This window comes from Hypanus sabinus, chromosome 12, assembly GCF_030144855.1.
Source record: "Hypanus sabinus isolate sHypSab1 chromosome 12, sHypSab1.hap1, whole genome shotgun sequence".
Taxonomy (NCBI): domain Eukaryota; kingdom Metazoa; phylum Chordata; class Chondrichthyes; order Myliobatiformes; family Dasyatidae; genus Hypanus; species Hypanus sabinus.
Window position 1 is genome coordinate 104847946 of NC_082717.1, and position 15556 is coordinate 104863501.

The 15556-nt window shown below is 41.4% G+C and overlaps 1 protein-coding gene across 8 annotated transcripts in view; it reads right to left on the reverse strand.

Annotated features, from left to right (window-relative positions):
- Positions 1-4165: 4165 nt before the first annotated feature.
- senp6a (SUMO specific peptidase 6a) overlaps positions 4166-15556 on the reverse strand; it is a 155995-nt gene continuing 144604 nt past the window's right edge. For all 8 annotated transcript variants that reach the window (XM_059986613.1, XM_059986619.1, XM_059986614.1 and 5 more), the window contains 4 exons: positions 12518-12597; positions 10388-10456; positions 10133-10283; positions 4166-9186 (listed from right to left, as the gene is read on the reverse strand). In XM_059986613.1, coding sequence (XP_059842596.1) covers positions 9019-9186; positions 10133-10283; positions 10388-10456; positions 12518-12597 — 468 coding nt within the window. In that variant the 3' untranslated portion in view covers positions 4166-9018. The remainder of the gene's footprint in view (positions 9187-10132; positions 10284-10387; positions 10457-12517; positions 12598-15556) is intronic.

The window sequence follows — 15556 nt, forward strand, 5'->3', positions numbered from 1 at the left end:
GAGTGGGAATAAAGGGGACCTTTTCTGAATGGCTGTCGGTAACTAGTGGAGTTCTGCAGGGGTCAGTACTGTGACCGCTTCTTTTCACGTTATATGTCACTGATTTGGATGAGATTGATGGCTTTGTGGCAAAGTTTGCTTATGATACAAAGATAGGTGGAGGGGCGGGTAGTGTTGAGGAAACAGAAGAACTTGGACAGATTAGGAGCATGGTTACGAAGTGGTAGATGGAAAAGTGTAGGGAAGCACAGGGTCATGCACTTTGGTAGAAGGAATAAAAGCATAGATTATTTTCTAACTGGAGAGCAAATTCAGAAATCCGAGGTGCAAAGGGGTTTGGGAGTCCTAGTGCCAGATTCTCTTAAGTTAACATGCAGGATGAGTCAGTAGTAAGGAAAGCTGTAACCCTGATGCTTTACAAGACACTGATCAAAATGCACTTGCAATATGGTGAGCAGGTTTGATCCATTTATCTAAAAGATGTGTTGCACTGGAGAGGGTCCAAGAGAGGTTCATGAGAATGATTCTGGGAATGAAAGGGTTAATGTACGAGGAGCATTTGATGGCTCTGGCCCTGTACTTACTGGAGTTTAGAAGGATGAATGGGATCTCACTGAAACCTAGTGAATATTGAAAGGCCGAGATACAGTGGACATGGAGAGGATGTTTCCTATAGTACAGGAGCCTCAGACCAGGCGGCACAGCCTTGGAATAGAGTATATCCATTGTTAATGATTCAGGCAACAATAAATATAATGGGTCAGGCAGGAGTTTTTATAACAAATAACACGTTTATTAAACACTATAACAAACCCCCATAAGTAAACAAATCACTAACATAACCGGAAATCAGCTGCTGTGCGGCAGCTTAAACAGTTGTTAAAGCGATGTTGCAAAAACAGTTCTTTAAAGTAGTATTGCCAAAAGTTCAAAATGCTCACAGTCCATTTAAGGGAGAGACTTTTTAAGACAATTTAAATTCTCTTTCACGTCGTGTTGTTTCGGTTCCCAAGATCGAACTTTTTCCCACGAAGAATTTACGAAACGAAACGGCTTAAAGGCACTGACCTTTCCTTTACAGAACTATTCCCAATCCTTTCTGCTATTTCGCAGGGATTAACACGAGAACAGTCAACAAATTCCTTCCGAATGAGGATCAAACAAGGTCGAACCTGTTTCACCGTCGAAATCGATTCTCTTCGATCTTTAACTCCCGAACTCCGATCTTCACTTTCCACTGATTCTCAACTAGCAGTATTGTAAAGAAACTGCTGGCAATGACCTTTTAAACTTTAGGCATTAGATAAAACTTCATCTTTCAACTAAACTGCATCATCACATTAAATCATGCAGTGGCATGAAGTCAACATGGCAAATCCAGCCACGAGCTGCCCCTCCTCACAGGGAGGGATCTTCCTTTTATACCCTGTAAAAAAAACCTGTCACATGACCTATACTGGCGGGAAAATGATGTCACTCCACCATCATAAGACCATTACCTCAAGTCCAGTATAGCTTCAACCCCAGTCACGTGACAAGGGTACCACTGTCACGTGTCACGGGTACGTAACACCATTTAGAACATAGACGTGGAGGAATGTTTTTCCGAGGACGGTGAATCTGCGGAATTCATTGCCTCGGACAGGCTTTTGATTAATGGTTGTCAAAGGTTATGGGGACAAGGCAGGAGAATGGGGTTGATTGGGAAAATAAATCAGCCATGATAGAATGATGGAGCAGAAGTGATGAGCAAATGGCCGAATTCTACTTGATTTTATAGTCTTGCTTGATTTGACACATGGCAGTCCAGCAACAAAGAATTTCTGGCTTAGAATTAAGAATTTTAGCTTCACCTGTTTTCCTACCCCTTCCCCTCTTGCCTTCCAGCTGAATGGCCAAAATACCACCATCTGCCAGACAGACTGTATGTCACGGTCACGGTCACTTCACTTCACAAAATAACTCTGTTGCCCCCAAGAATGTTGTTTTACATAAATTCCAAACTTGATATCCTTACAATGGATGAAAACCCATTTGGTGATGAAACATAACTCCTGCCTGAGAAGTGCCTTGGATTCACTTCAATTTGCCAACTGGCTCAACAGGCCCACAGCAGATGACATCTCACTGGCTCTTGACTCATCTGGACAACAAAGATGCATACATCAGGATGCTGATAATCAACTACAACTTGGCATTCAATACTATCATCCCTTCAAAACTAATCAATAAGCCTCAAGACTTTGTCCTTAATACCTCCTTGTGCAATTGAATCCCGGATTTCCTCACTTGCAGATCCCAATCAGTTCAGACTGACATCTTCTCCACAATCTCCATCAACATAGGTGCCCCACGAGGCTGTGGGCTTAGCCCCCTGCTCTACTCATGACGCTTATGACTCTGTGGCTAAGCACAGCTCTAATACCATATTCAGGTTTGCTGATGACACACTATCATAGGCCAAATCAAAAGTGGTGATGAATCAGCATATAGGAGATTGAAAATCTGGCTGAGTGGACCCACAACAACCTCTCACTCAATGTCAGCAAGAACAAGGAGTTGATTATTGACTTCAGGAGGAAGAAACTAGAGGCCCATGAGCCAGTCCTCATTGGAGGATCAGAGGTGGAGAAAGTCAGCAACTTTAAATTCCTCAGCTCTATCATTTTGGAGGGCATGTCCTGGACTCAGCATGTAAAGAAAGCACAATAACGCCTCTACTTCCTTAGGAGTTTGCAAAAATTTGGCATGCCATCTCAAACTTTGACAAAATTTCTATAGATACGTGGTGGAGAGTATATTGACTGCTTTGCAACCCAGTATGGAAATACCAATGTCCTTCAATGGAAAATCCTACAAAATCTAGTGGATATGGCCCAGTCCATCATGAAGCCCTTCCACAATTGAGCACATCTACATGGAGCATTGCTGCAGGAAAGGATAGGAAAGGAATGGAGGGTTATGGGCTGAGTGCGGGTCAGTGGGACTAGATGAGAGTAAGCGTTTGGCATGGTCTAGAAGGGCCGAGATGATCTGTTCCCTGCTGTAATTGTTATATGGAAAACAGCATCCATCATCAGGGACCCCCACCACCCAGGTCATGCTCTCTTCTCACTGCTGCCATCTGGAATTTGGTACAGGATCCTCAGGACTCACACCACCAGGTGCAGGGAGCAGGAGGATGAGCTAGGAAAGATGGCACCAGCAGTTTTTGTAGACGCAGGCAACTTCTTGGTGTTAGTCTACGAAACAACTTATTCTTCTTCACTTACGCCTTTCCTTCCTTTCCAAGGTGGCTGAGGTTCTGCTGGAGTCCATGATCTACAGCTCTTCACAAACACTGGGTCTTCAGACCAGGTGTGCAGCCTGGTGCGTCGCTACCTCCAGGAACAGCTGGAAGGTGTGCTCCTTTGGGGTGCAGCCCCATAGATGGCCCAGTTCCTCGCCGATCTTACTGACTGAAACATCAGGACAGTAGGCACTGTGTTCTGCTGCCAGGAAGCTGCCTCTGCTCTCGAGCCATCCCACTCTCTGTCGACGGTGATTGAGAGCCTGTTGGTCCTTGAGTCTGGGGGGGTGGGGGGGGGATGTGCTTTTGATGGACTCTATATCAAGGTCTCATGGAGGGTTTTTGCTATTATTTACATGGTGGGAATCAGTGCTGCTACAAGCAGAAGTGGGGGGTAGGGGGAAGGTTGACGCTCCAGCTGCTGCTTGCGCATGGGAGGGAGAGGGGGACTTTGGGGTTACAATTTTCTATCGTTCTCTGGGGGTTTCTTGTTCTGTGGATGTCTGCAAAGGGTAAGAATTTCAGATTGTACAGTACTCACATCCTGATATTAAATGCAACCATTTGAACCCCTCAACTATCACTATGATAAGAATTCACCCTGCAGTTTGAAAGGGAGAATAAAGAGTGAGATAAAAGGAATTACAGAGGCACGAGAGGAGTTACTCCATTACTATGGAGTAAGTGCTGGCCAAACCTGAAAGGAAGGGGACACCAGCGGGGTAACAGCAGGGCAGCATTGGCTGGAATTTCTGGGAGCATTTCAGAAGGCGCTGGATAGATATATCCCAAAGTAGTAGTATTCTAAAGGCAGGATGACACAACCCTGGCTGTGTCATCCTGAGAGGTCAAAGCCAACATAAAAGCATAAGAGAGTTCAAAAGTTCAAAGTAAAATTTATTATCAGAGTACATACACGTCACCACGTACAACCCTGAGATCCTTGACTGCAGGCACAATCAGCAAATACAGAAAAGCATATAATACATGTAATACATATGCTAGGACGCATAATACAGCAAAAATTATGGGAAGTTAGAGGATTGGGAAGCTTTTAAAACCAACAGGTAACTAAATAAGTCATAATGAGGGAAAAGATGGAATACAAAGGTAAGCCAGCCAACAGTATTAAAGAGGATATCAAAAGTTTCGCCAGATAGATAAAAAGAGTAGGAGAGAGGTGAGACTAGATATTGGACCACTGGAAAATGATGCTGGAGGCGTAGTATTGAGGGACGAACTGAGTAAGTATTTTGCGTCAGTCTTCAATGTGGAAGACCCTACCAGTTTGCCCTTAGTTTGAAAGTGTCGGGTGGCAAAAGTGAGAGAAGTTGCCATTACTATGGAGTAAGTGCTTCGGAAACTGAAATGTCTGCAGGTAGATAAATCACCTGGACCAGGTAGTCTACACCCCAGGGATCTGAAAGAGGTGGCTGAAAAAATGTGGAGGCATTTGGGAGTAAGAACAGGAAGGCAGATTATTATCTGAATGGTGTAGAGTTAGGTAAGGGAGAAATACAAAGAGATCTATGAGTCCTTGTTCATCAGTCACTGAGGGTGAATGAGCAAGTGCAGCAGGCAGTGAAGAAGGCTAATGGAATGTTGGCCTTTATTACAAAGGGAATTGAGTACAAGAGCAAGGAAATCCTCTTGCATTTGTACAGAGCCCTGGTGAGACCACACCTGGAGTATTGTGTACAGTTTTGGTCTCCAGGGTTAAGGAAGGACATCCTGGCTGTAGAGGAAGTGCAGTGTAGATTCACGAGGTTAATTCCTGGGATGTCTGGACTGTCTTACGCAGAGAGGTTAGAGAGACTGGGCTTGTACACGCTGGAGTTAAGGAGATTGAGAGGGGATCTGATTGAAACATATAAGATTATTAAGGGATTGGACAAGATAGAGGCAGGAAATATGTTCCCGATGTTGGGAGAGTCCAGTACTAGAGGGCATGGTTTGAGAATAAGGGGTAGGTCATTTAAGACAGAGTTAAGGAAAAACTTCTTCTCCCAGAGAGTTGTGGGGGTCTGGAATGCACTGCCTTGGAAGCATTCTCTGGATGCTTTCAAGAAGGAGCTAGATAGGTATCTTATGGATAGGGGAATCAAGGGATATGGGGACAAGGCAGGAACCGGGTATTGATAGTAGTTGATCAGCCATGATCTCAAAATGGCAGTGCAGGCTCGAAGGGCCGAATGGTCTACTTCTGCACCTATTGTCTGTTAGTAATGATATTCCACGAATCAAGAAATTTTGGCATGGTTCTAGAGGACTTGAAAATTACAATGTCTTTCCACTCTTCAAGAAGAGAGGGGGGCAGAAAAATGGAAATTATAGACCAATTAGTCTGATTTCAGTGGTTGGGAAGATGCTGGACCTTAAGATATAGGAGCAGAATTAGGCCATTTGGCCCATCGAGACTGCTCTGCCATTTCATCATGGCTGATCCATTTCCCTCTCAGCCCCAATCTCCTGCCTTGTATCCCTTCATGCCCTGACCAATTGAGTATCTATCAATCGCTGCCTTAAATATAAAGACTTGTCCTCCATAGCCTGTGGCAAAGAATTCCACAGACTCACCACTCTTTGGCTAAAGAAGTTCATCCTCATCTCCATTCTAAAAGAACACCCCCCTATTCTGAGGCTGCGTCCTCTGGTCTTAAACTTCCCCAACATAGGAAATATCCTCTCCACATCCACTCTATCAAGGCCTTTCACCATTCAATAGGTTTCAATGAGGTCACTGCTCATTCTTCTGAATTCTAGTGGAAACAGGCCCAGAGCCATCAAATGCTCTTCATAAGACAAGCTACTTAATCCTGGAATCATTTTTGTGAACCTCCTTTGATCACTCTCTGGTTCCAGCACATCCTTTCTAAGATAAAGGGCCCGAAACTTCTCACAATATTCCAAGTGAGGCCTCACCAGTACTTTACAGTCTCAACATTACATCCTTGCTTTTATATTCTAGACCTCTTGAAAGGAATGCTAACGTTGCATTTGCCTTCCTCACCAGACTCGACCTGCAAGTTAACCTCTAGGGAATCCTGCACAAGTCCCTTTGCACCCCAGTTTTTTGTATTTTCTCTCCATTTAGAAAATAGTCAACCCTTTCATTGCATCTACCAATTTTTAGCATGAAGAGTCATACAAAGAAGGTAGAAGATTAGAACATAGAGGGAAATGAATCAGCCATGATGAAATGGTTGAGCAGCATCGATGGGCCAAATGATCTAATTTTGCTCCTATCTCTATGGTTAAAGGGGATAACTTTGCTCAGTTTCACTTGCCCCATTACTGAAATGTTCCCACAACTCATGAGCTCACTTTCAAGGACTCTTCATCTCATGTTCTGAATATTTATTGCTTATTTATCTATTATTACTTTCTCTATTTTTATATTTGCATGGTTTGTTGCCTATTGCACACTGGTTGAATGCTCAATTGGTATGGTCTTTCATTTATTCTATTATAGATTTATTGAGCATGCTCACAATAAACTGGATCTTAGGGTTGTATATGGTGACATATGTACTTTGATAATAAATTTACTTTGAACTTTGAAATCTTGTAAAGCTAAGTGGCTTCTGTGCAAATAAATTAGTCGATGTTCTCTTATTTCAGCATGTTGGCCAGAAAGAATGACAGTCAGTGAACAAGAATGAAAGTGACCAATTTGTGAGTCTGGCCCTGCAGCCACCATTTGTGAACTGTTTGATGAACTGATTCTTGCTCCAGGATAACTTAATCAGAGCAACTGAATGTGGACCCAAGGAGTTTCAGCTAATGACCAACTAAACCTGAGACCAGGCTCAGACAAGTAGCTATTTATTATGCAAAGTGATAGGCTTGCAGAGGAGAAATCTGTGTCTAGGTCATCTGGTTTGAATCAGTCAGAGTTGAAAAGAACCAAAGGCTCAGGGCTGAGGCAAAGACCACAGAACAATACTGGTCATAGCCCTGGACCAGAGCCAATAAGGCAACAACCTAGGTAAAGCCAAGTGGCTTCTGTGCAAATAAATTTGAGCTAACTAGATGGAAACAACATTTGAACTGATAAGAAGTGCTTAAAAGTAAGGAGCTTTGAATGTGACTCTCCAGGACAAACCATTGCAGATGTGAAGGACACCACATACACACAGAGATTAGATAGAGAGCATGAGGAATACCTGGCCAACGTGGACTCCTTTCCCAGGTATTACCTTTTCTGTTCTTGGACTGTTCATGAAGGGTCAGGGAAACTTGATAGGTGTGCACTCAGTTATTCATTTGTGTAAATTAACATGCTTGTGAACGGAGCCAATTAAGGTATTTGTCCGTAAATAAAGATTCTCTCTGTGCCACATTGATCATTGCTACTAAGGAGTAAATCCTTATTACAGGTGTCATTCTTGCAGTTCAAATAACATACTTGTGAAGCAATTGTGGTTGTAGTGCAGAAAAATGAAATATAATTACAAGTCCAGACATCAGTACACATTAAAATTTCAAAACTGCATTTACAGAAAATCAGTTTACACAAAAATGCACAACTACGGTGTGCAAAAATATTCTGAGGTATTGTTGCAGAGAAGCAAAATATTCAGCTGGGTTCTGATTGTTTGGATTAAATAGACCTCTGAAAATTAGACAAAAAGGATTGATTCTACACTTAAATGAAGAAATAGTTTAAAAGATGTGGTTTCAGTGAACCAATTCTATGGAATTTTTAAACTCAAAGTTTTGCCATTCTTCTGTAAGGGAAGACACTAGAATCTGATTTAATTGTAATAACACTTTCTAGAGATGCAAAATTTTACACCTATCACCTCAAAGAATTCTTTTCAAAGGCACCTACTTGCTTTACCCCCCGTCCTTCGCCTCTTCACTTACCAATTTCCCTCCCCTCCCATCCTCTTGGGAACTGATGGGTACTTGCTGAGGTATGGTGCCACAGACAGATTCTTTAAATAGGCTTTCTTTATGTGGAGGCCACAGCTCAAACTCCAGATCCCAAAAGCCATCTGCAACCACAGCAAGTGCCCTCACAGATAACATCAGACTAGTTGCTCTTTGAAAGAAATATATTCAATTAATTCAATGAATCATGAAGGCCTGGAAGATTTGATGGCTAACATGAGAATCAGGTGACCTCAGGCAAGGGTGCACTTTGATCTCAGTACCCATGGGAGGCAAATTCTGAAAGCTGCTCTTCTGTGACCAGTGTGGGAAGTTTGTACCTATGGAATGATAACAGGATTGAGAAATCTCCATCCTAGGACTTTGAGGAGGAGCTGAAGCACAACAAAGCCCAGCAAGGCCGGGAAGGAGGGAAGGAAAATCCATCGAGGAAGTCAGCAAGAAGAAATAAGAAACTTGCCCAGTCCATTTAATACTGCAATAACTTTTAATCATACTTGCAAGTAGCTATCCAATTACTTTTAACAAAAATACATACCAAAATGCTTACTAACCCAAACAGTGAAAACTGATCACAAATGCTTCAAAATCTGTTTATGAACATATGTACAGTTTGTTATATTTATAACAGTACATAAACATTCATTTGGGTGGCTGTAAAATGTAGATGTGTGCATCAAACAATGTTCTGAAAAGGTCAACAGCACACTGGGTATTTATCCTGCCGTGGAATCCTACACTAGAACAAATCCAATTCTCTCTGCATTAGTGCAACAGTATCCCGTATCCGATAAAGGCATCTTCCGTCAGTGTCCGCCTCAGGTAAGCATTACTCATGAAGGTGCCTCTGCTACTTTGAGTTCCTGCCCTTTTTTACCTCTGCTTTGTTCCTCGCACAGTTTCAGGATCACATTGCGGATCTCTTCCCGTTTCTTTTTAACTTGCTGCTGAGGAAACCAGTCTGTCAAGTTCATGGGTAGCTCAAAACTTGGAATTGGATTCTGTGAACAGCAAGGCGCAGCAAATATTACTTCCAACAGTGATGTTCAAAGGAGATGGGAGGAAAGAGTTAGCATCCCACTGCAATAAAAATACTAGACAGTGCTTTTAAAACTTTTCTCGTAAAACTCTTCTAATCTACCATACTATTACTCAGAAATCCCAAAGGTTTCACCAGGTGTTGACACCACACTCCCTTTAAACTCACTGGGTCTTCTGTAACCACACTCCCTTCAAATTTACCAGGGCACCATTTCCTGCACTCTTTAAACTCACCAGAAAATCCATTACACTGCTGTGCAACATACTTATAAATGTGAATTAAAGATGGATTACAGTAGAGATAGCAATAGTATAGAACTATGTTGTGGCAATTACAGACAGCTGGTTAAGAAGGGGACAAGACAGGCTAATTGTTGTTTATTCTAGGAGAGGAATACAATGGTGCCACTAATAAGAAGCTCTGTCAATGCAAAACTCTTTTTTAACAAATGAATTTGAATGCTTCAATCTGAAGACTGCAATGTATTCTTAATACTGGAAGCCATGTTTTTGATTAGTGGGTTGTAGTTTGAAATTCTGATCCTTCTCTATTCTTTGATTTTAGCTTGTATGTGTGCAAAAAGGTCAAAGGTTTCCAGTGGTGTCAATAAATATGCTGCCATTGTTGGGAAGATTATTATTGCCCAATAACTCCATACTGGAAAAACTTACTGTGCACTTGAATGGACCGGGCAAAGACCAGATTAGCTCAAACTCCCAATGACCAACGTGCAGGCTGGCTGTAACTTGCTATGAAGCTTCCTCATCGCAAGTTATTGGGAATGGAGAGCAATGGACAGACAAAATTGGCTGGCTATCATTGTGAAGATACGTTAAAACCAAACGCTTCTTTCTTTTACAACCATTTACTCTGCATCTCAACTCACAATTAAAGCTGATACCAACCTCAAAGAAGCTTTCAACGTATTGTAGGACATATACACCACAGTCACTGAAGTTGTCTTGTTGAGGAACACGAGGATTAGATCCCCTGATCATGTCTTTGGTGAAAGACCTTTTGCTTGCTTTCCTCATTTCCCATTCTACTTCAAGGTACCTGTACACAACAGCAGAAGGCGGCAGTCAAATAAAAACCATCCTGCAAGAATTCAGCATGAATCTCAAAAGACAGAGAAAAATTATTAGCAGAAATGCTCTTACTCTCGCAGAATTTTAACCACATTTGTGCGACTTGGACCACGCAAAGAATCCATGATCAGAATACACGGCCTGTGGGAAAAAAATGAGAGGGATGAAGCTGAAAGTGATTGTTTGTTGTTTGGCTGCCTAATGAATCCAGAGAGATGATAGATCCTGATGGGAATCCTACTTTTTTAAAAAATACCCTTGCCTTCTCATGTAGTGGGATGTCCAAAAGTAATGTCATACCCAGTTAAGTCACTTTTTACACATTAGATAAATCAGTTCAGATTTCCACCAGCCAAGTTGCCCTTCCTAGTACAACATCCATTCATTCAAGTTTCTTGTCATATGATTGTACATAGATACAGCCAAACGAAACAACTGCAGCATCTTCAGCAAACCTGCTTGTGGATTTTAAAAATACATGCCTGTCTCACACAAGTCAACCGCTCTTAGTTTTTCCCCATCCCATCATACCTCTCTGGTCAGGACATTATTGCAGAATAGGATGGTCATTCAGAAATATCGATCCAAAACACAGAAAACAAGAAATAGTACAGCACAGTACATAGCCCATGATGTTGTGCCAACCTCTCAACTACTGAAGAACCTATTGGATATTTTCAGCATTGCCTTTTTACCCAATGGGTGAGTCTAAAATCTGAGAGAAGGTCATGATGAAACAGCTGAACATGCTTGGACTCTTGGGATCTCCTTCCTTAACGTCCTGTTAACAAGATGACCAATCTCCTAGCTGTTGATCACAACCACCTTCCTTGGCTCTGGTTACAATTTAGACCAATGGATAGTTTTGCCACAACTGACAACAACTTCAAAATTTCCAAGACTCCTCAGTCATATTCAATGGTGAACTGATTTGAACCATGATATTCGGGGCAATCACTCTCACATCATAGCTGCAGCTCAACTCTTCTGTCTACGGCAGGATTAGTAAGATCCCGCGCAGTTTCTCACTGATAATCAAAAGATCGCCTACTCAATATATCTAGCTGGAGACTTTTGAGACATTATATTCCAAACTATGCACTAACAAGATTTTAGAACACAAGATCTAGTTCCACCTAATTCAATCACAGTTGGGAACAGTAGTGGAGATAAGCTACCACTAAAGTGCTCCAAATGGCGTGCGTCTCTAACAGCCTCTGACAACCAAGTCCAACTCTTGGCCTTCACATGTGGCTTAGCTACTAGGCCAGGGGGATCTATTACTACTGACAAGAGAAGGAAAACTCTGATTTCAAACTTGCAGCATGGGAAAGGGTTCGAGAGTAAACCCCGAGGAAGAAATCCAGAGCTGGGGTCCCTAGGGCAGTTTGATATTGTTTACAACTTTACTCTGGCAACCACTGCAACGGCACTGGTGCCAAGCTGTACTGGCACTTGCCCTTCCCTTGTACTATATCAGTAACGTGGAGAGGGGGAACCCATTGCATGGGAAACAGTGGTTCTTCAAATCTTCCTGTCAGGCTTGTGCCCTGGAGAGGACACAGCCCACCAGAGTCACAAACCCATGATCCCTGGGGATCGATGGCTGCCTACTACTTAACTGGCCACCGCTGTGTGCGATTGGGTGAGACTGTACAGTTTATTATACTATTACCAACAGAAGTGAAGGCGTATCAGACCATGAAGGCAAACTGTCTTTATTCCTCACAAATTTGCCTGAAACCAGTTGCTCCTACAAAACGAATTAATTTTCACTCCAGAAACAGTCTGACACATTTAAATGGCATGTGGGAATTTTTGAACCACCTTCGTACTAGAAAGGAAAGTAAACCTCCAAATCAGAGGCCCAGCACACAGCTGCAATCACTAGAAAAGCACGCCAGCACCTTTACGTTCTTAGAAGGTTAATGAGGTTTGGCTTGTCACAAACACTAACGAGCTTCTACAGATTTACTACTGAAAGTATCCTGATGGTTACATTGAGGAAAGGTAAAGCAAATGATGAACGACACTAAACAGGATCATATGAGGAGCTTTCTCAAGCCTTATTTAGTAATCAAGAAGAAAAATTACCTCAGATGAAAGATTGTGCAATGAAAAATGAACCTGTAATCAAGCTACAATGAATCTGAGTGCAGGTTAATGATGCTTAACATCGCTTGTTGAGGCTCCAGTACTCACTGTTTAGAAGGTTGCTGACCCCACGGCACACTTTCTGAAGAATTGTCTTCTACCATACTTCCAGCATCGTTGCTATCCTCCTAAACAATAGCACACAGGAACGAGCTTTACAAACTAATGTGAAGCACCTTAATTTATATAACAACTTCATCTCACCAGTTTCTCACCTACATTCCAAGCAATACAGGTATTCAAACAAGAAAAATGACTGAAAGTTGATATTTTTAAATTTACAACTTTTACACCCATGTTATTGAAGTGGTAATAAAAACAGAAAATGCTGGGAACTCAGCAGGTCAGATAGCATCTGTGGAAAAAACAGAACTAATGTTTTAGATTTAGGACATTTAATTTCTGATGAGAGTCTCAGACCTGATTTCTCTTTCAACAGATGCCAGAAACACACAGCAGGTAGGTCAGGCAGTATTTTCTCAAGTTCAAGTTTATTGTCATCTGATCATACATATATACAACCAAATAAAATAACATTTCTCTGGACCACGATGCTCCCACAAAACCTGCACCACAACACAGCATATATAACAAAATATTACCACAAATAAGTTAATAAAATATAATTCAAGGTACATATATTGCGCTGCACAGGTGAACAATAAATAATCTGCTTCTATTTCAGATTTCCAAGAATAAGTGTTTTTGTTTTGATCATTATTTTTTGTTAGGTGGAAGCGTATATGTAAAGTAAACTACATAGCAAGAAGCAAGCAGCCAATCTTTTCTTTAACACTAACATACAGTTCATATTCCATACCTTTACAGTATGGTCCAGGTCAATTTTGACCCGGCCCAAGAATCCCTTCATAACAAGTATCTATACCAAATTTTGAACCACAGATCTATTTAGAATGCATAAATAGCCAATCTGACATTAATAAATGGGTGATTAATCCTTAGTATGTTTCAGAGATTTAATATCTATTTCAATAGAGACGGGTCAAGTTTGACCCGGAACAGCCTCAATGTACAAACATTGGTAGCACCTGTACAAAAGTATAAAATTTTTTAATGTTTTCATTTTTGCATATTTTGGGTCACTTTTAGGAAAAGTCATCAAATTTCAGCTTAAAAAATGGCTTTTAGAGTGTTATAACTGCTGTCAAATGTCAAAACGGGTCAAATTTGACCCGAACAGTATGTAAGGGTTAAATGAAAAAGCCACATACAAAGGCATATTACGTCAAGCCAAGTAAATTTAGCGTCCTTTAAAGTTTAAATGGCAGGTTTTTAAGAAGTGAAAAGTGCAACACTACACATCAACTCTACATTGCCCCAAATTCACTTTTCACCCAAGTTTAAGTCCCAACACAGAATGAGCTTAAGAGTTATGTTGCAGTGGAGGGTGTAACACCAATACACAAAGGAGATCCCAGCTGAATTTGCTCGTCAATCGTTCTTGTACAAATAAACTAGAAAGCAAAAATATGGTTATTTGGCACTCTCTCTTTTGAAAAGTAACATGAAAAGGAAACATTATGAAAACCTGAAATAAATATTTCAGTCATCTTAAAGTGCAATCTGTATATAAAGTGGCACTTCAGTAGTGCATGTGGCAGGGCCTGCAAACTTCACCAGGACTGGTCCTGGGTCTGAGATTCCTAAACAGCTACATTTGGATGTTTTAGCAGCCAAACAGCTATAATAAACCAATAAACCTGGAGGCTCACCACTTCTTGCAAAGTGAGGACATTTCTAGATTATGGTTGCACTCCCTTTATCAGATGGAATTTGATGTTTTCTTAAATGTGCACTTTAAACAGCAAACTATGCTTACTGACATTACGTTGTCCTTCCTTCAGTTAAAAACAGGCCTTCTCCAAATACTGGTAATTTGAAAGTAATTATTAGGCTAACAGCATAATAGGTTGGAGATCCAGGAGAGGCATTTTTAAATGTAGTAATTCCATTTTGAAGCAGAGCAGAGTGGAATTAAAGCAAGCAGAAACACTGCTGGTATAGTCAAGAACAGAGAAACAATAAATTGAAATATAACAATTTGTCATGATATGTAGTTGAAAACCATCTGCAACTGGAACATTTAGGATGGACTTTCAATCATAGTGAGGCAATCTTTATGCTTTAGGACTGTTTTGAACAGCCTGAATGGCTACTGTTCAAGGAGGCTAACATAAATGGAGTAGACACAGACCTTGAGGAATATGTCTCATCTATCATTGGCTACATCAGATCTGTGGCAATTGAAAAGTTTACTTATTAAGCAGAAAGATTAGAAACTTAATACCTAGGGGTCAAGATGACTGAACTCCCAACTGCTGCATTCTGGTTTTCACTGAAACGTAGTCAAACAACAAAATGCCTGACTTGACACTTCAACTCAATGGGCATGGAAATTCCATTACAACTGTAGTTAGCAGTCACTGTTCTGGGTAAATTGTGCATCTTGTATGTACATGCCAGCCATATTATTTGCTCAGGGAGTTTGTTGTTATACTTGTCACCACTGCCTACATCCCCCCCACCCCCCATCACTGAGCGCAAATGTCAAAGAAGCACTGGGAGAGCTTTACAGCATCATCAGCTCTCTACAAAACAAACATTTGGACAGTCTCTTCATAATTGCAGGAGGCTTCAATCATTTTAGCCTGCAAGACATTTTACCCAAATTCCCCCAACACGTCATCATGACCACTGGGGGAACAAATAGACTGGACCATGTGTATAAACCAGATGAAGTAATTAGAAAGCCGCCCCACACCCTCACCTTGGCCTTACTGACCACATTTCCCTGTTAATCCCAGCATACCAACCGCTGCTGAAAATGGAAAAACCAGTCATCAGGACCATCACTCTATCACCTAATAAACCAATCTCTATACCTCAGGCTTGTTCTGAAAAACAGTGTCTCATTTTTACTATGCACTGTACCAGCAGTTATAGTTGAAGTGACAATAAAAGTGACTTGACTTGTTCTGAATGGACCAAATGGCAGATGTTCAAGGAGGTCACCATAAATAGAGATGACAAAAACTTCAAGGAATATGCCTCATCTGCCATCGGCTA